Genomic DNA, 27,480 nt, shown 5'->3' with positions numbered 1-27,480 from the left:
ACAGCCTAGCATGTGGCCTGCACTTGGGCATTCATGGTGAAGCATGAGGGGGACCTGGACAAGGGTGTCTTCCAGTGACTCTGCCCCTGGCAGGGTGGACTAGAACAGCTCCTCAGCCCCTGGAGACCCCGCAAAGGAGAGGGAATACGCATGGCTGCTGCTGCCTGACTGTAGCTGGCATGGACCACCTGTGCCGTCTCATCCCGCTTAACCCACAGAACTCAGACAACAACTCAGGCCCGGGTTGGCCAAGGGCTGTCTGGACAGATGTGGTAACAGATGTGCTAGGTCTGGATGAGCCACGCACTCCTGGGAAGAAACAACATAATGCCACCCCAGCATGCCAGAACCTAACTGCACAGAGGCTGGGCCGTTGATCTGTGATTCCAAACATTGGGGGGATTTCTTCTCATGAGTTGTAGGAAGGCCATCATCTTCCAAGTCACCTCCTGCCTAGAACACGCGCCTCAGTGTCCATAGGGTCTGGCTAGAAAGCTGCGGCATGTGGGGCTGTCCTGACTAATTTACGAGCTAATTAAGTACTGCTCATACTCGTCCACATGAAACAAAACAAGCAACGAATTAAGACTCAAGTCAGCAAACAAGAATGGAGGTTTGTTCCTAGGAGCATGTAATGAGCCGCCAGTGATGTTCAACCCTGTCGCCCCCCTGCCTTCAAAAGTTTACCACGCAGTGACGACACTGGCTAGAGAGCCTTGTTTGGGAAGTCAGGCTCGTGTGTGTGTGTGTGTGTGTGTGTGTGTGTGTGTGTGTGTGTGTAGGAGGTCACTGGGCAAGATGACAGGCAGACCAGGAGGGAGCAGCAGGTCATGGTAGACCCCCTTCTCTAGCCATCTTAAACCGAGCCACAGCTAGGGCAAACGTTCTTTAAGGACCACATCTTCTCTTCTTTCATCTAAGAAGCCCTATCTGGTGCAGAAACCAGCATTCCCTCACAAAGTTCCTGTCACTCCTGGTCAAGTACCTACGATGACCCCGAGACACAACACTAAATCCCACCGTATTCTCTGTCCTCTTTTTCACTCTCTTTAATCAGGGCGTCTCTTAGCAATGCCTCTCTTCATACACACAGCCATTGTTTTGGGGTTACTCTTCCTCTGAAGGGCCTCTTGTCTTGTGGATAAATAGGAGAAGTATCCTCTATCCCAGAGGCTTCAGGACATAGAGGAGGCATGGAGTCTGTAGTCTGCAGGAAACAAAGGTTTTCATCAATGCCTTGGATGAAAACAAGTGTTTCTGCCTCCGGGCTACCCCAAGTTCACGTAGTTAACAAGCATTTCTCCAGTTCAACAGTAGTGTCGGTGGTGACATGGACAGTGATGCCCAATCAGCTGCACTGTGACACCAATGATAACTGCACAGGGTGAGAGAGAAGAGATCCTAAAGTTTTGCACGGCAAGGCACAAAAGTCCTATTGCCCCATGGGAATGGCATGATGCCAGCCATTTAGTTCCTACTACACAATATAAAACTTCTACCATCATGATGCATGTTTCAGTATCAAGAGCACCATGCCCCGGGAAGTTGATGCCCTGGGAAAGGATAGCAAGGCACTTTCATGAAGTCCAGATGGGATCTATAAGTCCCCGTTCCAAAAAGACATTTTAGCAGTTTCGGAGGATGAGGAGGAGTTAAAGAGGCAGACACTGTGGTGAGAAGGGAGAAGAGCGCACACAGAAGCCTGGAGCGCATGCTATGTGGGAGCTGCTCAGCTGGCTCAGCTCAGTCAGAAGGACTTGGCCATCTATCTAGGGCTAGGACTACTGGCCTTATGTGCTTAGAAAAGCACCTGAGAGCCTGCCTGAGGGGCAGTGACGGCTGCTTTAGGTAGAGAGCAAGCATGTGTTGTGCTGTCTACAAGCTCCCCGTCTACGCCTCTGTCAGGTCGAGCATGCTTCCTGTGGGAACAGCTAGGCTTAGACGTAAGGGTGAAGCTCCAATCAAAATGGACTAGAGTCAGGTAGCAACCCTGCAAATGACGAGACTGGAAATGAAGACTAGAAAGAAGCAAATGCCAGTCAAGGAACCTCCACAGGGGAAGAATGGTCATAACCCAGAATTACCCGGGACAGGTGAAAAATTGAAGCTCTCCACAGGGGAAGAATGCTCATAACCCAGGACTACCTGGGACAGGTGAGAGATGGAAGTCCTCCATGGGGGAAGACTGCTTATAACCTAGGACTATCTGGGACAGGTGAGAGATGGGCCCTGGACAATGGGATGGTTTCCTCCCAGGTATCAGCTAGAGGAAGGGCTATGCTGAGTTTGAGGGAGCAGGCACTGTCAGCACCCTCTGGGCCACACTTACTGAGTATTTTGTATAAAATGTTTGCTGAGGTCTTCCTGATCTCTCCACAGGGAAAGCTCTGTGATAATCCTCAGAAGGTCAAGGCAAGGGGCCAGGGATGTGCACTTCAGTTGGTAGAGTATTTGCCTAGAATGCACAAAGGCATGGGTTCCATCCTTGGTACCACATTAAAACTTGATGTCATGATGCATACCTATAATCCTAGCAATCAAGAGGTAGAGGCCGCGAGGGGACAGGGAGGTAAGAAATTAGAAGTGATCCTGAATTACGTAGTGAGTCAGAGGCTAGCCTGGACTACATAAGAAAGACCCTGTTGAAAAGGGGGTGCCTCTGGTGGCTGGCTCAGACAGTAAAGTGCTTGCTGTATGAACATGAGGATCTGAGTTGATATCCTCAGCACCCACATAGAAAGGCAGGCATAGCACTGCACATCTGTAAACCAGCTGTGGGAAGACAGAGACAGGTAGATTTCTATAGCCATCTGCCTAACCAGTCTAGCTCAATCAGTGAGCTCCAGGTTCCAGGAGAGGGTCTGTCTCAAAAAGTAAGGTAGAAATAACTGAGGAAGAAACTTAACACCTACACATACACATGCCACACACAGATACACACACACACACACACACCTGCACACACACACCTGCACACACACACCTGCACACATGCACATGCCACACACAGATACACACACACCCCTGCACACACACCCCTGCACACACAGATACACACACACATGCCACACACAGATACACACACACACCCCTGCACACACACACACCTGCACACACAGATACACACACATGCCACACACAGATACACACACACACCCCTGCACACACACACCTGCACACACAGATACACACACACATGCCACACACAGATACACACACACACCCCTGCACACACACCCCTGCACACACACCCCTGCACACACACACCTGCACACACACACCTGCACACACGCACATGCCACACAGAGGGCCAAAACATCACAGTGGGACATTATGCCAATGTGGCTGGGCAGAAGGGGCAGGGTGGGGTATGGTACCTCTTTAGCGTGTGTTCATCAGGATTCCAGCCCTGCCCATGGGACCACCATGATGAAGCAGGTACCTGGGGTAGGGGCTGCCAGGATACCATGCACTGTCTTCACATCCTGGCTAGAAAGGAGACGTGCAGCTCCGCTTGTGTCTCAAGGGCTGGCAGCGGGAGGGAACTGCAAGCAGTGCTAGCAGCCGCACTTTCTCCAGCAGGGGCCACTGGGCAGGAGTGGAAGGAGAGCACTGCAGGGAGGGGAGGGTGACATTCAAGGGGCCCACAGCTGAATGTGTGCCGCTGGACTGCAGCCTGGGGAGCAGACAGCCACAGCTCAGCATTGCCAGGATGCACTTAGGAACGCCTCGAAAAATGTGCTTGGCCAGAAGCACGCTGACCTGATTCTGAGGGTGGAAATCAGACTTCAAGGTTGGGGAGAAGGATAAGAGAGGAGGGATAAGAAACCTTAACCCAGCGAAAGGATGTGTCCATGTGTCATTTATGCAAAGAAGAAGAAGTACCGGGACAGGAGGGGTCCTGGACCCGCAAGGCCAATGGGCCGCACTCGAAGGAGTGCTCCTTTTAGTTTAGTTTATTAATTGTGGAACATGTGCCTGCGTGTGTGTAGAAGTCAGAGAACTTCATGGAGTCAGTGCTCTCCTTCCACCTTTAAACCTGGGTCCTGGGGATCAAACTCAGATCGTCCAGCTTGTTCAGCAAGCTTCTCTATCCACTGAGCCCTGGAACCAACCCTCCAAGGATCTCTTCACACCAGAGAATCAAACATTACAGGAGCAAGGGAGTTTAGGAATCCACGAGGGGACCCACAGATGTGAGAAGCCAGAGAAGCAAGGGGGTAACTGGCTCCTTATTCTGTGGATACAAAAGGCTACGCTGTCATGTACATCAGAGAACTGGACATCGGAAAATAGCAGGAAAGACCTGAGCATGGTCACTAGCTCCTCCTGCATTCCAAAGGCAGCCGAGCAGAGAGTCCTCCCAAAGGCCAATACCACCTCCTCAGCAGCTCTCCAAAACCTCTGCTGGACGTTGGGCCCTACTTGGCCTTGAGTGAAGACAGAAGTTATCATGTATTAAGTATCTTTTCCAACCGCAGGTTGTGTTAGGAAGCATATTAAAATGTTACCCTTTTTAGTTTCCTCGTCTACACTGTAGAGACCCTTGTCTCCATGTAAGAAGTGAGGAAGCAGCTTCAGAGGGGGCAATCTACTTGCCATAGCACGGATGAAAACAGGACATTCACCATTGCCAGACTGTCCCCCGTACCTTCTGCAGCCAGCAAGACAGGAGAGACTGGTATGTCTACACCAGAGCACCATGGACCAGGAGCTGTTCAGTCCTATGGCTTCTTCCCTTGCTTACGACTCTCTCTGAATGCTGATCACTCACCACAGACCTTCAAGCCTAGCAGTGAGACCATTTCCTCCTTTCCTTAGCTGCTTCCTTGGGGTGCTTGAGCACCTCTGATGGCCCCTTGACTTCCCTACACCTCTGCAAGCAGCCTTTCACTAAACATCTCGAGTCTAGAGCACCTGTCTTCCCACAGACTCTCACGGTCAAGCAGAGTACATGGATACTGCTGGGACTCTAGATAGACCTGCCTGAATGTCCTGTTAATAACAGGTTCTGCAGTGTAGAAGGTGATTGAGCCACAAAGGAGGAATATGCAATAGTCCTGAAAACACCCAGAAACATAGTCGTGCTAATAATGGCTGTTTTCTTCAATGTCCCCAAGAGTGGAGCCCAATGTTCACTTACAACATCTAGATTCAATCAGTCTCTGGGTGGCTTTAATCAGTTTTAGTCTGTGGTAGTGTCCCAATGGCTCTGCCAGAGCTTGGCTTTCAGGCAAGTCTTATGAAACCACAGGCTGGGCCAGGCTGTTCTATAATAGCTGCTCAAACAGTGCACGTTCCAGGGACCTCCCCAGTTTAGAGCTAATAACCAACACCATCGACTTGAGACTCGAGGTTTAATGCATAAATCTGAGAATGGTCCCAGGAGGAAAGACTCACAGCTCTGAAAATTCTTCAGACTTTGCTTTGTTGTTGGGCCAACGCTTGCTGCGCTGGTCGCTAAGATTTATCTAAAGCAGGCGTTCTCATCCCTAATACTGTGGGCATTTAGGGCCAAACAAGTCCTTGTCATGGAAAGCAGTCCTGTGTGTTATAGGATTTGTAGCCCTCTGGTTTCTGCTCACTAGGAACCCTTAACATTACACCCACAACCTTCGCATTACTGTGACAAACAAAGATGTCCCCAGACACTGTCAAATGTTCCCCCAAGTGTAAAATCACCCCCAAACAGAATCTCTGCTCACAGGAGTACTTTCATTAGCAGAGTACAAACTGACTTATGCAAGTTTCACAAAAGTAGCATGTTGTGTTGCCAGGGATAGAGCAGCTCAGCAGTTAAGAGCACTGAGCGCTCTCTTAGGACCAGGGTTTTGTTCCCAGCACCCACATGGTAGTTCACAAACTTCTGTAACTCTAGTTCCAGGGGACCCATGTCCTTTTCTGACTCCTGTGGACACTGCATGCATGCCGTGCATATCAACTAATGTAAGTACACACAGAAACACATAAATATTTTCAATGTAACATGTTTTCACCAGCAAAAAAGTAATTTTACTGTTAATTTATAGGTCTTCGAAACTAAGGTCTCAGCCTTGCTTCAAAATTTAGATCTAGATGTTCATAGAAGTTTATATCTAAGATACACTAAGGTACCTTTAGAAAGCGCCACTTTATAGACCCATAACTGAACTCCACAGTCCCAAAACCACCAAGACTTTTCTCATTTAGCAACGTGGAACTCAATATGAAGTTCCAGGCTTGTACTCATAGGCTGCGCCATCACCAAATCCAAATTCTGACACTCTCAAATCACATCCAATTTTACATATTAATCTTAATCCAAAGAGCGCATGGGAATAAGGACAAGGTCAAGAAATGACAATGAAGGTCATCAAAGCAGACAGATCTAGGACCTTGATGCCTGGTGTATTCAACTGCTCTGTGCGCTTGGGCTCGAAGTTAGGCAAGATCACAAGTGCTATAGGGAGGGTGGTTTCTAGGCTGGACATGCAGTGGGGTGGTAGAGTACCTGCCTGCCTTGTGCGAGGTCTAGGTTCAAAATAAACAACAGCACATTCTTGCTCTCTCTCTCTCTCTCTCTCTCTCTTTCTCTCTCTGTGTGTGTGTGTGTCTCTCTCTCTCTGTCTCTCTCTCTCTGTCTCACACACACACACGCATGCATGCATATGCACACACACATTCACACAGCTGCAGAGATAGTTTAGTCTCTAAAGTACCTGTCATTTAGTCAATCATGAAGATCTGAATTCAGTACACAGAACTTACAGAGAAGCTGGGCTTGTCAGTACACGCTTGTAACCTAGCACTAGGAAGACAGAGACAGGCAGATCTCTGGGGATCTCTGGCCTGCAAGTCTAGCCTAATCTTTAAGCATTAGGCCAAGGGAATCCTAGCTTAGCAAATGAGAGGATGGCAAACTGCAGAATGATGACTCATGTTGACATCTGACCTCCACATGCATGCATAAGCACACACACATGTATACACAATAAATGTTTTTATACACTATGTAACCTATCTTATATTGAAATATATATGTATACACACATACACACACAATTTCTGTTCCTCTCTTCCTTCTAGGTGACACTTCTGACTTGAATTCAACACTGTAGTATCACAAAATAAAACATCCAGTTTCTGGTTCAGTTATTGTGCACCTGATAAAATACTGTAAATATTCTATTTCATATGATAAACAGAAAGTGGGATGCTATCCCAGGTTCGTACACTGTTTTCTGACAGAGTTCTGATTTTGGATTTCTGAATCAGGTGATGGAACCATAAACACTAGGTTACAAAGACTTCTGAACTGTGTGAAAGTCTTTCCTAAAGTCACACACACACTGGTGCTGTTCTGGTTCCAACATGTGGAATGGGAGAGGCCCTACTTCTCACTCATCCACAGATCAGCCTTTTGTTGAGAGTGGAGACACTCCAAAATGGAGGAGCTTTCCAGTAGCCTCTCTGGCCCGAGTAAACCCTCAAAGAGAAGCACCAAGGAGCAACACAGCTCATAGAAACATGAGATGATGAGGAAACAGCAAGGCAAGGGGAGGACCCAGAATGCAAGCAGCACATTTCTTGTGCATATTATCTTGAAGATGTAAAGGGCTTCAAAGAGATTGCATCATAAAAGCTACTAGAACCTTCTAATCAGTGGATCTATCAAACTGAGGCAGCTTTCTCAGAGAAGCTCCAACCAGGAAAGTCATAAAGGAAGCCTATGTGTCTCAAACACACAAAATGTATTTGCAGGATCCCCGAGTCCAGGGGTAGTCTTACAGAATCAGGATTTTAGGGCCTGTAAAGACAGCATGTGCTTCTCAGCTACACTGCAGCTTTTAGATCACTGTGTATACGAGCAGGGAGAGGCGCCCAAGGAAAATAGAAGTTGTGAACACAACATGTGGTTACTAGGGTCCTGAGCGAGAGATAGATGCCAGCAAGGAACTCAGACTGTCATTGATTGTTGCTTCCAAGGTTTTGGTCATTGGACTGTGACTTGCCCTGCTGAAAAAGGTACTGAGTCATATGGCTATCATAGATAAGAATAATGGGTTAATATAAGTTATAAGAGCTAATACAAAGCCTGAGCTAATGGGCCAATCAGTTTATATCTAATGTAGACTCTCTGTGTGATTTTCTTTGGGGCTTACCAGCTGTGGGAACTGGACAGGACATAAACCCCAACAAGCTGGCCCTCATGTTGCAGAAGACTAAAGATCCTCATTGTCCCAGCTCACAGAACTTCCTGACTACACTGAAAGCATCAGTCTAAGGTTCTTGCTTTCAATGAAAGGCACTCATGTCTCTCCTAGCCTCCCGATGTAAGTAGGACCTTGTGTTCCTTACACCCTCTTTATTAAATAGGAACAAGCAAATTCATTGCTCTTCAAAACATGATTTTTTTACATAACATTAGAATATAAACTTGATGGTAAAGTCTGTTTAAAAACCATTTTACTTTAATGTTGGGTAACAACTGCCTATGGAATTCCCATGTGCCTGTAGCCTTGAGGAGGCACTGAGAGCCCTTCTTCTGGAATAGATCTCTAAAGATATGCATAAAGGCAGAAATAGGAGAGAAAAGAAATAGGAACATGACCGTGAGTGAGAGTAATCATTTCACTGTCCACCATTCTGTGTCTCTGGGATGAAGGAAAAGCATACCTACACCCCCTAAACTCAGAGCTCCTCTATTCAGGTTTCTCACAGTACATGTCTAGGCAACACTAGCCCATATTCGGATCACCATGGGAACCAGGGCTAGGAAAATGGCACAAGTGAAGGCTCTCTGACCACCTCTGTTGCATACAGTTCTTATCTCTGGCCCTGGAGTTCTATGCTGTCTACCAGCATCTCTGAAGTTCTTACAGCCCAGCTTCTCAGCTTATGTGTAGGGTAAAGTTCCAAGGCTTTCCCAGTTCTTAACACCAGTTTCTTGAGATCATCACGTTGAACAAAAAGTGCCAGCTTCACCAGATTTCTCAAAGTTGTTCAATGTTTTCTCTTCACTTGAGATTTATACTTTATCTACTTCAAAAGACTTAAAACTTTAGTATGCCAAAATATGGCATAAAAGGGGCTGGAGAGATAGTTTAGCAGTTAAGAATATTGGCTGCACTTGCAGAAGACCCAGGTTTAACTGTCAGTACCCACTTGGTGCTTCACAACTGTCTTTAGCTCCAGTCCAGATAATCCACTACCCTCTTCTGACCACAGTATGTACATGGTGTACATGCACACATTCATACAAAACACTCACAACACATAAAATAAAAATAAATAAACCTTAAAAAGAAAAACACAGCACAAGAAAAACATTGCAGGCAACTATCCATCTCTCCAACTTAGAACAGTTTCGCCTTTTCCAGTGAACTGCTGGTGGGCACAATGACTTTCACTGAGGATGCACAAGAGAGGAAACAGCAGCCTGCCTTCGGGTGGTGCTCCTGAAGGATTTGGTCAAAGGGACTGAATGGCATCAAGTGGCTTCAGGCGGGTGAGGAATGAGGAGGAGTATAGCTCCGAGGCCCAAAGCCACAGGAATCGAGTTTCTAGCCAATTAATAAAACACTGGACTAAAGGTACCCAAAAGTTTCACGCTCACAGACCGGCAAGTATGAGGCTGATGACTGACAGTGTTCACAGCTGCTAGGCCAGGTGGGAACAGGGCACCAGATGTTTCTACCTCATGCCACAGGGATTAGGTCAACGAAGACAGTGCCTGTAACCTGAAGGAGACTCTAACAGCACACAACAAAGCCGACCAGGACACCCAGTCAGCACTACCCATGAGGACTACTGTCAAGACGATCGGTGGAGGCCTCTGTGAGAAATGATCATTCATTTAAATAGCCTGGATATTCTATGACAGAACTGCATGTCTATTCTTTATTTCCAGGTGCCAGGAAGTATACGCTGGAGAACCGTCTTACTTTAAATTCCTGGATCTGAGAGAGACGTAGCAGTAAGCCACCGTCAATTGTTCCTGCAAATGCTTCCAGGTGCATATGTGATTGGATTAGCCTCATAGCCCCAGTATCAATGGGTCCTTTGGTAATACCTTAAGGTCCAATTAAAGACAGCAAAAGAAACTCTGCTAGTGAATATATTTTTCTTGATTTAAATTTTATGTACTAGGCCCAAATTTTCGGATGCACCTCTAAAGTCCTTTCTCAGTATGCGCATACGGGGAACAACACAGACAACCTGGCCTGTGTATGTTCCCCAGTAAGGCGTATGGAAAAGAGTTGTATTTCTAAACTCTCAACAGTAGCTTTCCTCCATTGAGAAAAGTAACTCCTCTCCATCTGGCCTCAGGAAGGTCCTGTGTGTTTGAGGAAAGGATTATGGTGGGAGCGTAGTTCCCATTCCCCAGAGACATATTAAAGGGGATATGTCTAGCCGGAACACATCGCCGGGACCAGCAAGACAATAGCTGCCTTTCGGGCCGATGGTTTTACTTTGTTTCCATGAGATGAATCCCCTGGCAACGACTCATTTGGTGATCATACTTTGTGTGACAGTTACTTGTCTCATTGCTCTGACAAAATGTCTGACACAGCATCTTATTTTGGCCCACAGTTCGAGAGTGCAGTCCACTGTGTTAGCGAAGTCACGGGGCGGGGCCTGAGGCAGCTGCCCACACATTGCATCCACAGTCAGATCACAGAGGGAAATGAGCAGGTGGGCCCAGTTTCTGTTTCTCTTTTGTTGCGTTCTGGACCACGGGCTGTGGAAGAGTGCCGCCCACAGAGACTGGATCTTCCCATAGTAACTAAAATTGGTCTAATTCAGACCCCTCACAGCTATGCAGAGAGGCTTGTCCCACGGAAGATTCTAGATGCCATCAAGTTGACAACTGAGTTTAAGCACCACAATTGACTATACTGACTTCTTCTTACTCAAAAAAGGAATTATTCCTTTTAATTCTTCGAAAAATTAAAAACAAATCATATCAAAGAATGTTATCTTAACTGGAACCCTCCACTTTGATCAGTGAGAATAGCCTTGATGCCAGAGTCATCTGTGGGTTTTGGCACAACAAGAAATAAACTTATCATATACTCTGGTGCAAGCCCTCGGGTCTCAGTACAATGCCAGCCTACCAAAGCAATGGCTGGCGAGAGATGCTTTGCCATGTTCACTGACCGCTGGCGCTGCTTGCACAACTTACAGCGAGCACAGTGGAAGAAGAGCGCATGCAGATGTCAGCACCTCACTTGGTCTGCTAGCTTGACACAAAAGGAAAAATACCCAGACCATGACAACCAAGACTAGGCAGTTAGGGACACACATCTGCTGAGAGCTGCAAAGGGACCAGATGGGAAAACAATTCCAGCACACACTGTCTTGATGGTGGGGGCCAGTGGCATCGCTTATACAAAAGTTACAGCATACTTAGCTGAGACGGATTTGGAGGGCTCGCTAGATGGTACATGATGCCAACATGGGATGCCTTTGGGTCCTCCCTTCTCAAGTGGATTTTGTGAGGAGAATGAAAAGGAATTCCAATGTTTTCATATCTTTCTTGCTTTGTGTTTTTGAGACAGGGCCTGCCTTATGTAGCCCTTGATCATGGTATATTGCCAAGACTAGTTTTGAACTCTTAATATTCCTGCCTCTACCTTTACTTGTGCTTAGAATTATAGATCTGTGCCACAGAGCCTAGTTCTTATGATTTTAAAAGTCCTCCAGTGTTTGAGTAAATAATTGTAAGCTGGATGTGGCCATTAATGCCACAGATTCTTGAGGTGAACTCGGGAAGATCAGTAATTCAAAGCCATGATCTGCTACATAGAGAGGCTTGAAGCCTACCGCCAACACACGAGACCCTGTTTCAAAATGCTAAAACCAAACATAGTAAAAAGCAGCCACAAAATGACCGACTGTCTTGAGGCATACATAGGTTAGGAACAAATATTAGCTTTTCCTTTTCTTATCAATATGACTCTGCAATGCTGGCTTTGTGCAAACACTGGGGAGAGGGTAGGCAAAGGGATGGCAGGCATAAACTACAACCACAACACACGGCATGTGCCACTGTGACTCCTCAAATGCTGGGATGCAGCCCTACCCATGGACTCTTCTCCCAGCCCTGGCATAGCCCATAACAGTCCCATGAATCTTCCCTTGCAGTTATCCTCAGGACACTGCAGATGATGCCATGCTACCCAAACACATGACCAAATATTCAACAGGAGCCTGGGAAGGAAGGGACAGGGTACGAGAGAACCACGAAATGCACTGTAGTCATATGCTCCAGAAATGACCAAGAATGAAGAAGCACGCCAACTCTTGGCACATGGGGCACACAACAGTGCCAGGTGTTTGGTGCAGGACAAACATCTGGATGTGTGGTTATATGTGTTATTCTTCTTCCAGATGTTGGACTATTGTAAACATTAGGGGTAAGCAAAAAGTTACTTGGGAAATTTGAAAATGAGACCTGATAGAAGAGGCCAGTGGTCAGAGGCTGTGGGAGTGTTTTAAAGAACAACAACAAAGCAATAACAAAGCAGAAGGGCTAAATCCTGTCACCTCAGTTTTGTAGTTCTGTCAAAAAAAAATGCCCCAAATCAGCAGGAACTCCCAGCAGTTCTTGATCTTCCTCTTAGGGAATTCATTTTAGATCTATCATTCTTGATTTATGGTGTGTAATCATGTGTAGTGTTTGGGTGTTTGTGTGTAAATAGGTGTGTGTAGGGGGGTGCTGTGTTTCTGCTTTGATCACTTTTCCATCTTAATTTCTGAAGCAGGATCTCCCACTAAACATGGGGCTTACCGTTTGGCTGGGCTCCCTGACTAGCAGGCTCCAAGGACTCCTCTGTCTCTCCCCACTCCCTGCCCCCACGCTGGAAATATGGGTGTGACCACTACATCTGACTTATCTGATCCCAACTCAGGTCCCTTGTATTTGCACAGCAAACACTTTCCTGACAGAGTCGTCTCCCCAGACCCTCATCTCCAATGCAAAACTCAACTACACATGAGGACAAGGAAGTTGGAATAGGTGGTGGTCCTGCTTATTCAGACTACAGTTAACGCAGGAGAGCCGGCCACCTGTGTCTTGAAAGACCCACTGGTCTCCCTAAGGGAATTCAAACGATACCACAGAGGTTGTTTTATTGATGTCCAGGTGTGTAAATCCCAGCCTTGTATCGTGTTTCACATTGAAACCGCACCAGTGTGATTTTCAGTCAAACATCCTCTCCGTCTCTCCTAATCCTTTCCCTGGAGACAGCAATGACATTCGCTATTTATCTCTCTGAAAGCTTACTGGGAAAAGGTCATGTTGATTAATATGTATGACTAATATAGCAAATATATATGTGTATAAGTCTAATATATGTGCGTGTTTATTTTATTTTCTGTGCTCTTCTGGGAGCTTAAAATACAGTTTTCTTTTCTCCTTAGATGGGATGGCCTCAGGCAGGACTCTAATTAGACCTAATCCTTGAGGAACTGTCTTCTGCAGCAAACACTGAATGGTTAAAAACTCTGAGGACAAACGAGATTTTATAGGTACCGCCAATCCCCTCTCTTTAGGACTGTCCACTATTTCACATTTAGACCAACGTTGTTCTCCACAGCTGGAGGAACATGTTAGAGTGTAAAATCCCCAGATTAAGCACTGAACCACAACTCTGCTAGAGGCAAATTTTTATACTGCCTGTGGAAATGCCAAGCACAGAGAAGACAATAACCTGAAGGCGGTGTTTGGAAAGCTTACAGTTGCCACAGAACGGCTGCCTTCTCCGACTCAGGCTTGCATTTTCAGACTGAAATTACTCATCTGTGACTGAGCCATCTGCCTGGGACGATCCTCCATGGGGTCAGGAACCAGGAGTAACTAGACATACTGCAAAGTCTGGAGGACGGTAGCCTGTTCCTGCCCAATGGACCCCGAGGCTAGGCGAGCCGGCAGAAAGTTGGATAGACAATCTTTCCGTAGCACCCAGTACTGTTGAGGTCATGGAGTCCTGGAGGAAGCTGCTGCGAGTGATAGCCAACCCTCCCAGAGTCGAAAGCTCTGTGTCTCAGCTGCCTTCAGTTGGCTATGTCTACATCAGGCTGAGCCACAGCACTCGGTGAAGCCCAAAGAGCTGGCGCAGTGCTGTGAATACATTGTGCAAGCGCCTGCATCGGCAGCTGTGCTTTGTATTAACATGAAAGAGAAAGTCCCCCAGTGTAATGCACAGAGCAGGCAGGAAGGCAGCTGTGGTTCAAGGCTGCAGTGAATGATATCACTAACAAAATTTCTCCAGGGAAAACCTGCCTGTCTACACACAAGCTTGTGGACACATACACACACACACGCACACACACACGATACATATCAGCAAATTTCATTATTTTTCTTTTGTAGTATTTATCATCTATTATCACTATGTTCTGATTTTTTGTTTGCTTTCATTTATTTTATCCTCATCAATTTCAAAAGACGATTCTTAGGATAGGAGGATTCCAAAGTTGTCACCTTGCAGTGGAAAGCTACGTACATCTGAATCAAGAAGTACTAAATGCCTGGTATTTAGGATGGTCAATATCAGTCTAATTTTGTATATTTTTATCTTTTAATGACCACAGGTGGGTGACTTCTATCAATGAGTTTGCTGTCGTCTAAGCTGCTCTGGTAACGTCTAGTGCTGTCAGTAGCAGCACAGGCTGCAGCCACCCTGAAGCTCACCTGTCCTGTTATCTTCATGTTAGCTTGCATGCTGGACTCCTGAGGGAGCCTGTTTGATGGTGATGGTCACGTTTCCCACCGCTCTCCCAACACTCACCTTGGGGGTACTGAAGAGTGGGTGGGGAGGTGGGCACCGTGAGAGCCTCTTGTGAGTCAGAAGATGAAGGACTCTGGCTTGATGGGGAGGAAGAGGCAGGGGCTGCTGGCAAGCCCAGGTCCAAGGAGAGGTCAGCTCTGCCCCGGCTCACGCTCCGGCTTCTCAGCTCCTTCTCCTGCGTCTCGGCTGCCAACTGCTCCAAGTATTTGTATCTGAAAGTTAAATTCCAAAGGGTTTCCGTAAAAAGAAAGAGGAGCCCGTGGCTGACGCTTGTTTATGGACGAAACACCTGCAGAGTGAGCTGGTTTCCTGATGCATTGAACAGAGGGCAGGGCTGACTGGAGGGTCCGTCTGCCAAAAGCGCACAGCAAAGCCAAGATGCTAGCGACTAAAAAGCCTGCATCACTCATAAGCAAGGAAGGGAGGACAAGTGGCCACATCACACAAAACCGGATCCTGGTTCACTGCTGCAGAGTCTCCATTCCCCTTTCAGGACACACTGACTCAAATAATAACAACAACAATAAACTAGCAAATAATGAGCCGCCAAAGGCTCTGGCAGTGACAGCTGAGAACTGAACCCCCGTGGAGTTCACAGCTGTGAAGTGGGAGGGTTTCTTGGTGTGGTAGAGAGAAACAGTGCCCCCAAATACCAAAATGGGGCTGCTTGGATAGACGCCTCTTGGAATTCCTGAACCTGCTTCAATGCTCACAGCAACGCAAGTGGAATTCACTTTGTTCTCTCAGCATTAGCCCATGGAAACTTTTTTTATATTCTAAAATATTTCTGAGCAGGACTCAGACATCCAATAGCTTGGACCTGACGTCACATACAGTTTATGCATCAAAGTCAGTTTAAAAGAACAAAGATACATCTGTTTTGCATTGCAGACAGGCAGAACCCACTAACTGTTTATTAAGAACAGCTACCAATCATCTTCCTCACAGTGCACTTTATAGATCAGACCAAAATAACTTTGCAATGTGTGCTTCTCCAGATGTCCACACAGAAATCATGCGTGAGTTAGGCTGGGGCAGGTCTCCATCTTCCCCAGTGGGCAGCGTTGCTCCATGCCTGTGCCTTAGGGCACCTCACAAACGCCACCTCCAGCGGTCACCAGGGACCCTGGACTTGACACTCCACGCTCACCAGCATGACGAAGGCAGAGAGCATAGTTAAAGTCTCTAAAGTAATTTAATTAAGAAGCAGGACTGCAACTCGGGGGCAGGGTGTGTGCGTGTGTGTGCGTGCGTGCGTGCGTGTGTGTGTGTGTGTGTGTGTGTGAAGCTCAGTTGGTCAAATGTGTACCTTGCACGTATAAAGACCTGAGTTTGATCCTGGGATTCACATATAAAAGCCAGATGTGGTGCCCTGTTCTTATAATTTTCATTCTGGGAAATGAGAGACCAGCAGATCTCTGAGGCTTACTGACCAATCAACCCAGCATACGGGGGGCAGCTCAGGCCACTCAGAGGCACTGTCTTCAAAAGCAACACAGACAACACCCAAGGAACATTTGAGGTTGACCTCTGACCTGCCCACAAGCACATGTGTGCACACACAGGAGCATGTACTTCTAGTCTCACCCTTCAGGAGCGTGTGGCCTCCTCTGTCACCTTCACCCCTCTGCTCCCCCACAGAGGCAGTCTGCCCTCAGGCTATGCCAGTGTGTACTGCTTCCTCTGCAGAGCCAGCTGGGACCAGCACAGCTGCAAGCAATCTAAGTCTTGCCTCTGAACTCATGTCGGATATGTAGCCCATTCCGCGTGGATGGCATGTTACATTTACTGCCTGGCATTGTTAGTCAGCTCTTCCCATGTGTGTGCCTGTTTTCAACAAGCAGATAATGTGATTTGGGAGGGCAGGGAGCGCAGCCTCCTTGGTTCTTTCTGTCGGTGCCTTCCTGTGTCCACTGATGAGAAGCCCGCAAAGTGTGCCCAGAGAAAGCTGCTGAGGAGCCCTGACCTGCAGAGGCCCACCTGCAGTCAGGAGGCCTAGGGCGGCACGTGCCCCATCTCACTGGCCAGTGGGTCTGCTTTCCTGCGAGGAGCAGTGACGGGATGCTAACACCCAAAACTTGGTGCAGAGTGCTGCCTCAGAGAGAGAGAGAGAGAGAGAGAGAGAGAGAGAGAGAGAGAGAGAAGAGACAGAGCTGTCCTCAGAAAGGCTCTACTCTGTCTGCCCGGCTAAAAGGGGTAGTCTAGGAGATGTGAACCCCAGAGCAGAAAAGTCAGCATCCCAGGAATCACATTCTCACACGAAAGGCTTCGAGCCAAGAGGCCAACTCAACCATTAAAAACCAAACGGAACAAAACCACTGGCTCCCTAGATGGCTACATCTTGTCTCACACGTGATCCGACCAACCCATTCTGGCCTTTTATCTGGTCTATCCACACCATATTCTGTGGGCAGCTTGGTTGGCAGGCAGGGGCTGCCAGCCAGTGGGTTCAGATCAGTTTCTGACAAGAATCGAAAGGGCTGCTCTTCCGAGAGATTGTTAGACATTCACAAAGACTACTCCTGACTGTGCATAGGTGCATAAAGGCCATTGCCAAAAATGTATGGGACAGACGAGCCAAAAGACTTAACTAGAATTGTCCCCCAAAAATGAGGATATTTATTTCTAGGGTAACAAGAGGATATTTATTTCTAGGCTGGGGAGAACAGCGCGGGTCAGCAGGGGTACAGCTTCAGTTTACACAATGAGACTTATAGCTATATAATTGTGAGACTATACCTCACATTACTGGCCCATACATTTAAATGCCTGAAGTGGTCAAGTATTTGATAAGTGTATGTGGTATACATACACACTCTTTAAAGTAACTTTTTTAGGTTTATTTACTGTATGCATATGAGTGTTTGTCTATATGCGTATGCATGCGTCACACATGTTCCTGGTGTCTGGGGAGGTCAGAAGAGGGAAGTGAGATCCCCTGGAACCGGAGTCACAGATGGTTGTGAGTCGCCTTGTGGGTGCTGGGAACCGAACCTGTGTCCTCTGTGAAAGCAACAAGTGCTCTAAAGCACGGAACCGCCTTTACAGCCCCAGCTCACGCGTCTTTAGTTTAACAGGGCTGCCCTGGGCCCATGCGGATCCGGAGCATTTACTCTCCTGGAAGAGCAGCAGCAGTGTTTGTCTGCAAGGACTGGAGAGATGAGGGTGGCAGGCTGGTCCACATCAAAGTCACAGCTCACAGTGAGGAATGTCATGTGACACACAGGAACTTCCAGCATCCTGGGCAGGAAGCTAGACCTATGGCATGACCTTTGCATCCACAGTGACTCTTACAGCCATGCACTCAAGGGCTCAAACACATCGTCCTGGGAGTCACTAGCTCATGAGGTGACTGTCCCTTCTGACCACAGGTCCCTAACGCCTTGTGAAGCAACACCAACCATACAACCACGATGAGGCTGCGGCCAGAAGCACGACCTATGATGTGCAGCTCAACCGCTTACCTCGGCTCCTCCATCTACCCCTGCTCTGCTGTGCCTGTCTCCTTTGTTTATGCGATCATCTTTTCATTTGTCTAGTGAACGTTTGTTCAATGTGTCTGTTATGTGCTCAGGACCATAGTAGGTATTAAGGGATTAATAACAAACAAGAAAAATATTCCACCCTCCTGCAGCTCACGGTACACTGGGAGAGGTAAATAAATGTTTGGAATAGCTCTGACACCCAGAAGATACACCAGGGCAGGGCCAGACCAGATTTTTTTTTGCTCAGTCTCTTCACTGAGCCACACACACACACCCTGTATGAGCCAGTCCTATTCACTATGACTTTCCCTACTGTCCTCCTACCCAGGTGTCCCTCCCATTGAGCTCAAGCCCTCTGATATCTCTGGGCCTCCAGCAGCATGCAGTGTCCTTTCTCATGGTTCCTGGACCATCATCGTCATGCACGCACCCCCAATCTTCCATTCTGCTTTTTTCCTGGGACCCCCTTGTTTCCTCAGATGAGTCAAACTGAAACAAGAAAAAGGGCTGGCTCAGACTGTGGGGGTCTGCCTGGCTCTGTTTACTGAACCCTGTGTAAACTGAGAGGTAGGATGTGGGGGAGGGCTACAGTACAGCCATAGAGAGCTGCTCTTGCACCTGCTGAGGTGACCACCTGCTGTGTAGAGGGGCATTCTGGGAGAAGAGAAGAGGAGATCAAGTGCAGAGCAGGAGCGGGAGAGGCGAGTGACAAGCTGGTACAGACTGGGTGGGGGGTCACTGGTAGTGGCACTAGGATTTATCACTACTGCTTGTACTGGCTTTTAGGGAACCTATTCTTTTTGGATGGATACCTTGCTCAGCCTAGATATAGTAGGGAGGACCTTGGTCCTTCCTCAAAGCAATGTGCCTTACCCTCTCTAAGGAATGGATGGGCACAGTGGGGGTTAAGTGGAGGGAATGGGAGGAGGAGAGGGAGTGGGAACTGGGATTGGTATATAAAATGAAAAAAGATAGTTTGTTTTCTTAAATAAATAAATAAGTAGCGAATATGCCAGCAATAAGCAAAAGCCTGAATGGGGAATAGCTAGAGAGCTCTGTGAAGTCGGCCTGAGCCCAGTTCTGACCTTGACTCTTGACTACACACTGGACATTCCCTGTAGGAGCCAGGGAACCTTGCTTGTGTGGACGTAGATTGACATTCCCAGAATAAGCCACCAAGCCTCCCTTGCCTGTGTGGACATAATCTGACAGTCTATCTGTCAGAAGCTCCAAAGTACAGACTCTCTCCAAGAAAAACTAAACATAAAAACATTCAAAATTCTCTAACCCCAGGCAAAAAGTCAAGAGTCCTTCAATAAGGGTATGTCTCCTCTTTCTCTGAAGTTCAGCAGACAAAGAGAAGTTCGTTGCTTTGTCTCCAGCACCTTTCGCTCTGGCTTTACTGGCCACCACTGGTGATTAGGATGACAGTAATCTAATAGAATGTAGGAAATAAACCAATGTTTTATTCATGAGACTGACTTAAGCATCTAATTTTTTAATTGAGCACAGACAGTCTCCGCTGTTGCCTGACTCAGACTGTCTTGATCTATTTAGCTGATGGTGTCTAAAACATTAGCGCAATTCCACATCCCATTGGCACAGGCCAGAAATGGTGAGGCTCCCCCTAGGCTCCAGTACAAAAGGCATAAACTGAGCCTATCCCTCTCCGCATACTATATCGCCATCTGGTGACAGAGTTAGTAACTGCAGGCTGTAGTGGGGAAGGGGTAAAAACCGCCTGTCGACATCCAGGACCAGTGTCCCTTGTTTATCTCAAGTTATCACACACTTAATATGTGAACTTGACCGTTTTAAATGGAGTTAAATTAATGAAATGAGGCTGGGGAGATGATTCAGCAGTGAAGAGCACTGGCTGCTCTTTCAAAAGACCAATATTCTATCCTCAAACCCTACATGGCAGCTCACAATAGTTTGTAACTATAGTCTCAGGGGATCTGACGTCCTTTTCTAGCCTCTGAGGGCACCAGACATGCATATGGTGCACAGATATCCATGCAGCCAAAACACCCATACACATAAAAAATAAAATGGACTAAGTCTGCAGCCTGAAGACTTCAAATAAAGCTGCTAGGTTGTTAAGTCATTTGTTTATTTTTAAAACTACATCGTCTTCTCTCTCCTCTCCTCTCCCCTCCCCTCCTCTTCCTCCTCTTCCTCTCTCTCTCTCTCTCTCTCTCTTCCTCTGGTGCACTAAATGCATATGGGGGGGTCAAAGGAAAACTTGCAGAGAGCAGAAGTTGGATCTCTCCATCATGTGGGTCCCAGAGATCAAACTCAGTTCATCAGGCTTGGCAGCGAGTGCCATTACCCTCTGAGCCCTCCTGCAGGGTGTCATTTATTCATTCATTCTATACTTTATTCCTCAGTGCCCACTGTGAGTACCAAATACTTCAGCGGCTGTTTGAGAATGGTTCCTTCCATGTAGGACGGAGAGTATTTCAGGAGGAAGGGAACTGATCAGTTATAAAATTCAAGGGTCTTCTGCACACTGGGGACAATATCTGGCATGGCGCGTGTGCTCAATTATTAAATGAATATGGACCAAGTGACCTGGAACACATACTAAGAATGCCTAAGCCAGGCTCAGGGGCCTCCAGTGTGATTAATGGATGCATTGTAGTGTTTGGTCAGTTATGGATTACTCATGGAATGAGAGTCCGTGAGCAGTTAGTGCCTAGTGTTGGCGCTGCCATCTTTGTTTGCTAGTGCTCACGAAGATATTCAGACAAGGACAAAAGTCATCCAGCGACGGAGTTTTCAGAACACATCTCCATTATTGTGACACATGACGGTAGCGATCATATGTCAAGATGGAGATGATAATATGCTCATTTTGAGGAGGGTTTTGGAGCAAAAATTTTGCCATGATGGTCACTCTAGGCCTCTTTTGATCTCTGATGTCTGTCAGCTGCCACATCTACCACAAATCCAGTTTTCTCAGCATATAAAGTAAGGAGGACAGGCGTTTGCAAGTACCAGCCGTGCAATGATAAGACGAGGTTAATGCATCTCAGAGGGCTCTGCATGCTTGGTTAACAGTGCAAAGTCAAGTGACACCTCGTTACAAAGTGAAGAAAACGTACGCACCTTTCTTCTCTTGCTTGTCTTTGCTCCTCTCTTTTGTCTAGATATTCCCGGCTAGCGGAAATGTTCAGAACAAAGGAAAAGAGGAGAAAAATAGACTTAGAGGTTCATAAGATTAAGTAGCAATTATTAAAACTAAAATAATTGGATGTTAAAAGTCTAGAGGCTACTTCAAACATGCTAAACACAACGGATTTTTTTTTCCAACAAAATGGCAAAGAAGTCAGAAGAGCAGGAAAACATCAGGCTCACTCAGGGACTACCCAGTGTTCTGTTCTCACCCAAGGCCACCAGGAGGCCTGACTTGGTGCTTTCGCCTTTATTTACACCCATGATATGTCCAATATTGTTCAATTTTAATGTTTCATGTTTCTGGTCTTACTGGTGAGGTTCCAGTTCGAATCTAAGTTTAGGACTAGCTGGCCGCTTGCCTTTCAGCAGACTGTTTTCCTGAAGAGTCTGTTCAGCATCGTCTCCACTGGACATAAGGACACAACATCAGAGAGACGAAAGCGGGTGTAAACTGGGGAGAATGCAGCAAGGATCAGATGTGCTGTGCCTTCCGAGCTAGAAACACAGTATTCCAACCCACAACTTAAAGCTTTATCACTAAAGCACCCGAAGCCAGAGGGTGACTCTGAGGTGTGCAGAGGTTCCGAGGCACCTGAACACTTCACTCAGCAACTGAGAGGTGGCTGGGCTGCCCGAGCAAGCATCAGCCCTGGGGAGCGGAGGCTCTCAGCTTTCTGTGCTTCCCTCTTGACTTCCCTTTCCATTCACAGTCTCAAATGTGGAGTCGTGGTCACTGTGACTAACTGTCACCTGCGGAGAGGTGACTAGCGTTCTTCGTAGAAAGGGGGTCACTTGACCTGGTTCTCTCTGCACACTTAAATGACAAGTGATAATCACGTGAACACCAGAGCAAAGGGTGACTGGTGGTAAACCATCTCTGAAGACGGGATATCGGGGCCAGTCCCCAGTCTGCATGCATGTAGATGTGTGTACAACATGGGTTCGAATGTTATGTGTTTTCAGCCCCTCTTCCTGCTTTACTGGGATCCAGCGACACAAATGTTAGGGATTCGGGTGCTACTCCAAGGGTTTCTAAGACTTCTTTCTCACACTTGGTTTCCAAACTGGCCTTCCTCCCTCATCTCAATTCTGCTGCCTGGCTCATCCAATGAATTCCTTATTTTTCCCATGTTTCAGTTATTTCAGTGTATTTCTAGCTGGCTCTTCTTCGGATCTTCACAAAGCCTTGTCTTTTCAGTTATTTCAAGCATACTTCTCGTACTCTTTTATTTTAAGTCTTACTAGTAAAAGGCCTTACTCTATCATTCCACTGTAATATAACGGGAATGAATTCTAATATAGTTTGTCATATAGATCAATTATTTCCAAGAATAGCTTGTGGCAGAGATGTGTCTGCCCTTCCTCTTGGAGCACATCCACAATAGCTCTTTTCAAATCGGCCTGATAACAACGCCATCCGCGTCTCCTCTGTAGTTATCAGCTTTTCATTCTTTCTTCTTTTATTATTATTATTTTTTTTTTTGGTTTTTCGAGACAGGGTTTCTCTGTGGTTTTGGAGCCTGTCCTGGAACTAGCTCTTGTAGACCAGGCTGGTCTCGAACTCACAGAGATCTGCCTGCCTCTGCCTCCCAAGTGCTGGGATTAAAGGCGTGCGCCACCACCGCCCGGCTCATTCTTTCTTCTTTGTCTAAAATTTCCCTAGCTGTTTGTGACGGACTGTTTTACACTGCATCTGTACATCTTCAACCTACAACAAGATCCTGAGGACTAAAAATGATACTCATTCTCGTTTTGTCTTTGCAGCTAATCAAAGAGGTTGGGTTCCCCTGTGAGTTCTGAAGCAGCTTCTGATGTTGGCGCCCGTGTTAGCTCAGGTCTCAGGTGTTTCTACCGTGTTCTATCAGGCACTGTGTGCCACCCAGCAGCCATTATGGGGCCTGGGTGATAGTCCTCTCTCTAGCTAGTCCTCAGAGCTGGGCTTGCTATTTATGCTAGGAGCTACACATGTTCAAATCAGAGATGGGCGGGTTGTGCCTCAGGAAGTTCCTTGTTCTTGTATTCCTTGTCTCTGTCTTTCTGTCTCTGTAATGTATGTGTCTGTCCCTGTTTCTTTCTCTACTGTGTGTATGTGTGCATGAAGGTCAGAGGACAACCTTGGGTTATTCCTCAGAAGTCACTATGCACCTTATTTGTGTGTGTGTGTGTGTGTGTGTGTGTGTGTGTGAAGGTCAGAGAAAACCTTGGGTTATTCCCTGGAAATCACTCTGCACCTTGTTTGGTTTTGTGGGTGTAAGGGATTTTCAATAAGACTTTTGATGCATAACTTAATACCGGAATTTTCCACATATTTTGAGGCAAATTCCCAGCTGCTAATTGGTGGTAAAATATGGGATTTCTCAGAGATCCATAAATCAAGAAGCATTTAACTTGTCCCAGAGGTTTTAAAAATTGGATCTTATAAACCACTTCTGGAACTGCCTCAGAAGGGGTGCAGACAGGTTGGCGTTTCCAGGTATCATTTGGTAGAAATCTGGCAGCTCACAGTACACCGTACAAGTGCGGCAGAAAATGATGTTGGTTAACTTCATGCCACCTACTCATCCTCTCTCACCAAAGCCAGGCTCACCCTTCCACCAAGAGACTCTGGGTGTCTCCGCATGAATTAGGAAGTGGCCACGATGCAGCGTTACGATTCTGATCATATTTGGATCATTTCTACAATGACACATGTTCTTGGCCTCTGGGGAAAGCCAGAAGTCACTGAATCTATAAGTTCTCACTGATCATGCCTTATGTCCTCTAAACTAGCATCATCATTGGGAGACTTTGCCAAAGAAACTAAACTGATGAGATGGGAAACAGAAAGGGGGAGACACAGGAAGAGAGGGAACATGTTGATGCTATGGGAGGGATAATGAGGAGGAGAAGAAGGCGTACGGTACAGGAGTGTGGTGGGGAAAGGTAGAGAAGGAGGGATGGAAAAACAGACAGAAAGAAGGGCAGGGAGGAAATGTAAGGAGGAACTTGGGGTTGTGCACTCTGCGAAGTGCAGCATGTGCAGCTCAGGAGGGGAGAGCTGAGCCCAGACAACAGCCAAGAGGTGAACCGCTAAAAGGGGGAGCAGAGGGACACTGGCTTCAATGGGAACAGAGAGGCTAAGACATGGAACCTTAATGGGCCATGCCCAGGGAGACATCCATGGAGGGGCACAGAGAACATGGCATAGGTTGGGAGTAATTGGTACAAAAATTCTCCCCAGGAAAAAGCAAAACATATTATATAAGATAAATGGTATTATTATTGTATTATATATGTTGTACTTTGTAATTATTGTAATATATTTTATATATAATACATCCACATATATGAATATAGGTTACTACAGGGAGAAAAGAACCAGAGAGTTGGAAATAAAGATTTTCTTTCTACAGCTAACAGAATGTGCATAAAACATGAGGACCTTCAGGGAGAAATGGCAAATTACATTGAGGCAATTAGGCTCTGTGTCCTGGGTAAAGCCCCTTTAACGGATGGTGACCAAGGCTGCACAGAACTCTAATTGTATTTGGCTGTCTGTGCTTCCTGCCACATGGCTAGAGGAAGCCAGAACACACCACACCCGAGAAGTCTGCTGCAGGTGAATCTTTCTCTTCTTCAAGATACAGACAGAATGGGGAACAAATGTATCCTTTCCCGACCCGCTTAGGACGCCTGTCCGTCTTAAGTCTGAAAGCACAGAAGTGTCTGGAGCCCCTTACTTGAATCTGTTCCGCTCTTCCCGCTCTATCCTCTGCAGCCTTTCTTCTCTCTCCTGTCGCCTCCGCTCTCTCTCTGCTGCCAGCGACTCCTGGTGCTGCCTAAAGGAGGATGTGAGAAGACTACTTGACGACGACCTGAAAACACAGCAATCATGTTTCAGTTGCTTTCGTTGTGGGTGGAAACATGGAGCAGGCCCTGGGGAGACGATTCATTCAGTGGTTAAATCTTTTGTCCCATGGATGTGAGGACCAGAGCTCAAATGCCTAGAATCCATGTAAATGATGAATTATTAGTTTGGCAGACTGCCGGTAAATTCCAGTCTGGGATGGTAGAGACAGGGGGTTCCCCAGAGCAAGCTGGCTAGCAAGTGGGCCATAGCAGAAGCCTTGGCTTTGAGATCCCCTGCCTCAGTGAGCAAAGGTAGAGGAGCCATAGGGGATGATTCTCAACATCAATTTAGGACTTCTACCAACATGTATGCACATATGTATATGTACTTCCCCAACATACACGATACATGTAGGAAAACAAGTATGTCCATATATGCATACTATACACATGCACACACACACACACACACAGAGAGAGAGAGAGAGAGAGAGAGAGAGAGAGAGAGAGAGAGAGAGAAGGAAAAAAAGCATAGAAGCAGGAATTAAGCTTCAGCTTGGTTTGAATGGAGGGTCTACCAGCACCCAAGTAGTCTTACACAATCAGTGGGCATCTAAAACCCTTCTAGTTGAGAAGCCTTGTCTGTAGACGGTGATAAGCAAACTGCTTCCTATATTGGTGGGACTGAAGATGGCAATGTATATAAACACCAAGCAACATGCTTGGCCTGTAAGTGATCATCAGTTGTAGTCATGGGAACCACTATAAATATATAGACCAGGCTGGGCCATTACATGTATGCACATATATTTATACAATAGATGGGTACCTTTATATTTAAATTTAAATTTATTTTAAATTTTAATTTATATTTAAAGTTCTATGTTGGAACTTTGACTACAATCAACTTTCAGCCTAATCCGTTTACACATTCTACCGTATACTAACTTCTCTGTACATCTCAAAATAATGGCATCATCTGAAAACCTGGAGCTTGGAAGACAGACAGAAAAGACATGAGAGAGGCTTAAGAAGTGAATCCAATTAAGGAATTTTCTTCAGTTTTAAGAATCATCCAGGGACACTCTGTATGTCAAAGACCAGCTCTTATTTCTAGCCAGAGTTCATGTAAAAACTAGACCATTCTCAACTGAGTGGAGGCCTCAATGTGGGGGTGGGCAGCCTAGTATGAAAATCACAGGAATGTCAAGGAAGAGAATGGGTGAGAGATGAGGTTACTGGAAACTCAGCAAAAATGTAAAAAGGGGATGAGCTGGGGAGTCAGCTGGGTCTCTGGGGAATAAAATACACCATGAACAGCTATTGCTTCTGCTTGTCAACTAAGTTTTCCAAATATAAGATCAAGCACCTTTGAAATATACTGTCTCTTTATCCAAGGACGCAGAGGGGGCAAAACATATGTAAGTTCAGAGACAATAGATTTGCACAGTTGGGGACATGGCACTCCTCAGTGCTGAGAAAGATGGGATCCCATGTCACACACATCCAAGTCATCTTCGCGTAAATGTAAGTTACAAAATGGATGGGAAGACAGAGGATTGCAACTCATTATCTTTATAACCCAGGCTCACAGGGAATGTCTTAATGAGCCCTGGACACATAGGCATAGACAGAATTTATTTAATTTTCACCCTAAGAAGTCCATACTATGCTGTATAGAGTCTATATTTTCTGAGCTGCTGTAATTTTACAATTTTATTTTTAAAATGCTATATGCAGGTAAACCTGATGCACAAACAGTGTAAAGGGATTCCTTTAGTCTCTTGCATAGTGATTGATATTAAGGATATTAATATAATAATTTATATATAATATTATATAATAAATTTATATAGTATATCAATCTGATGCCCCGCAATAGAGAAAATATGCTCTTCTTATACACACAAAGATTTAAAACCTGTCATTGGATCACTAAGAACATGAACAGATAGATGACCAGTACCCATGTCATGTGATCATAATGCAGTTAAATTGAAAATAAACAGTAAGGAGATAAATCTGAAATAAAATCCTCATTAACTGTAAAATTTAACACACTACTAAATTTTGTCTTCATACACAAATATATAAAATCAGGCCAAGAATTTGATTCTCTTAAGCTAATCCATATCTAAATCACCACCTCAAATGGGATTTTCAGGGAACTTTACAAATGAGTCTAAAATCTTTGCAGAGGATCTGAGACTAGT

At 46.2% G+C, this 27,480-nt stretch overlaps 1 protein-coding gene across 1 annotated transcript in view; it reads right to left on the bottom strand.

The window, feature by feature from the left end:
- Positions 1–27,480, bottom strand: part of LOC121441899 (FH1/FH2 domain-containing protein 3-like) — a gene marked incomplete at its 5' end in the record, with an annotated part of 239,631 nt that overhangs the window by 51,048 nt on the left and 161,103 nt on the right. Inside the window, 3 exons of the mRNA XM_041643264.1 lie at positions 14,775–14,986; positions 21,371–21,421; positions 25,159–25,293. Coding sequence (XP_041499198.1) covers positions 14,775–14,986; positions 21,371–21,421; positions 25,159–25,293 — 398 coding nt within the window. The remainder of the gene's footprint in view (positions 1–14,774; positions 14,987–21,370; positions 21,422–25,158; positions 25,294–27,480) is intronic.

This window comes from Microtus oregoni, unplaced genomic scaffold (assembly GCF_018167655.1).
Source record: "Microtus oregoni isolate MIOR12 unplaced genomic scaffold, Mior012 000083F_ref0000379, whole genome shotgun sequence".
NCBI lineage: Eukaryota > Metazoa > Chordata > Mammalia > Rodentia > Cricetidae > Microtus > Microtus oregoni.
The sequence above is the reverse complement of the archived record's forward strand: the minus strand, read 5'-3'. Positions and strand labels throughout refer to the sequence as shown.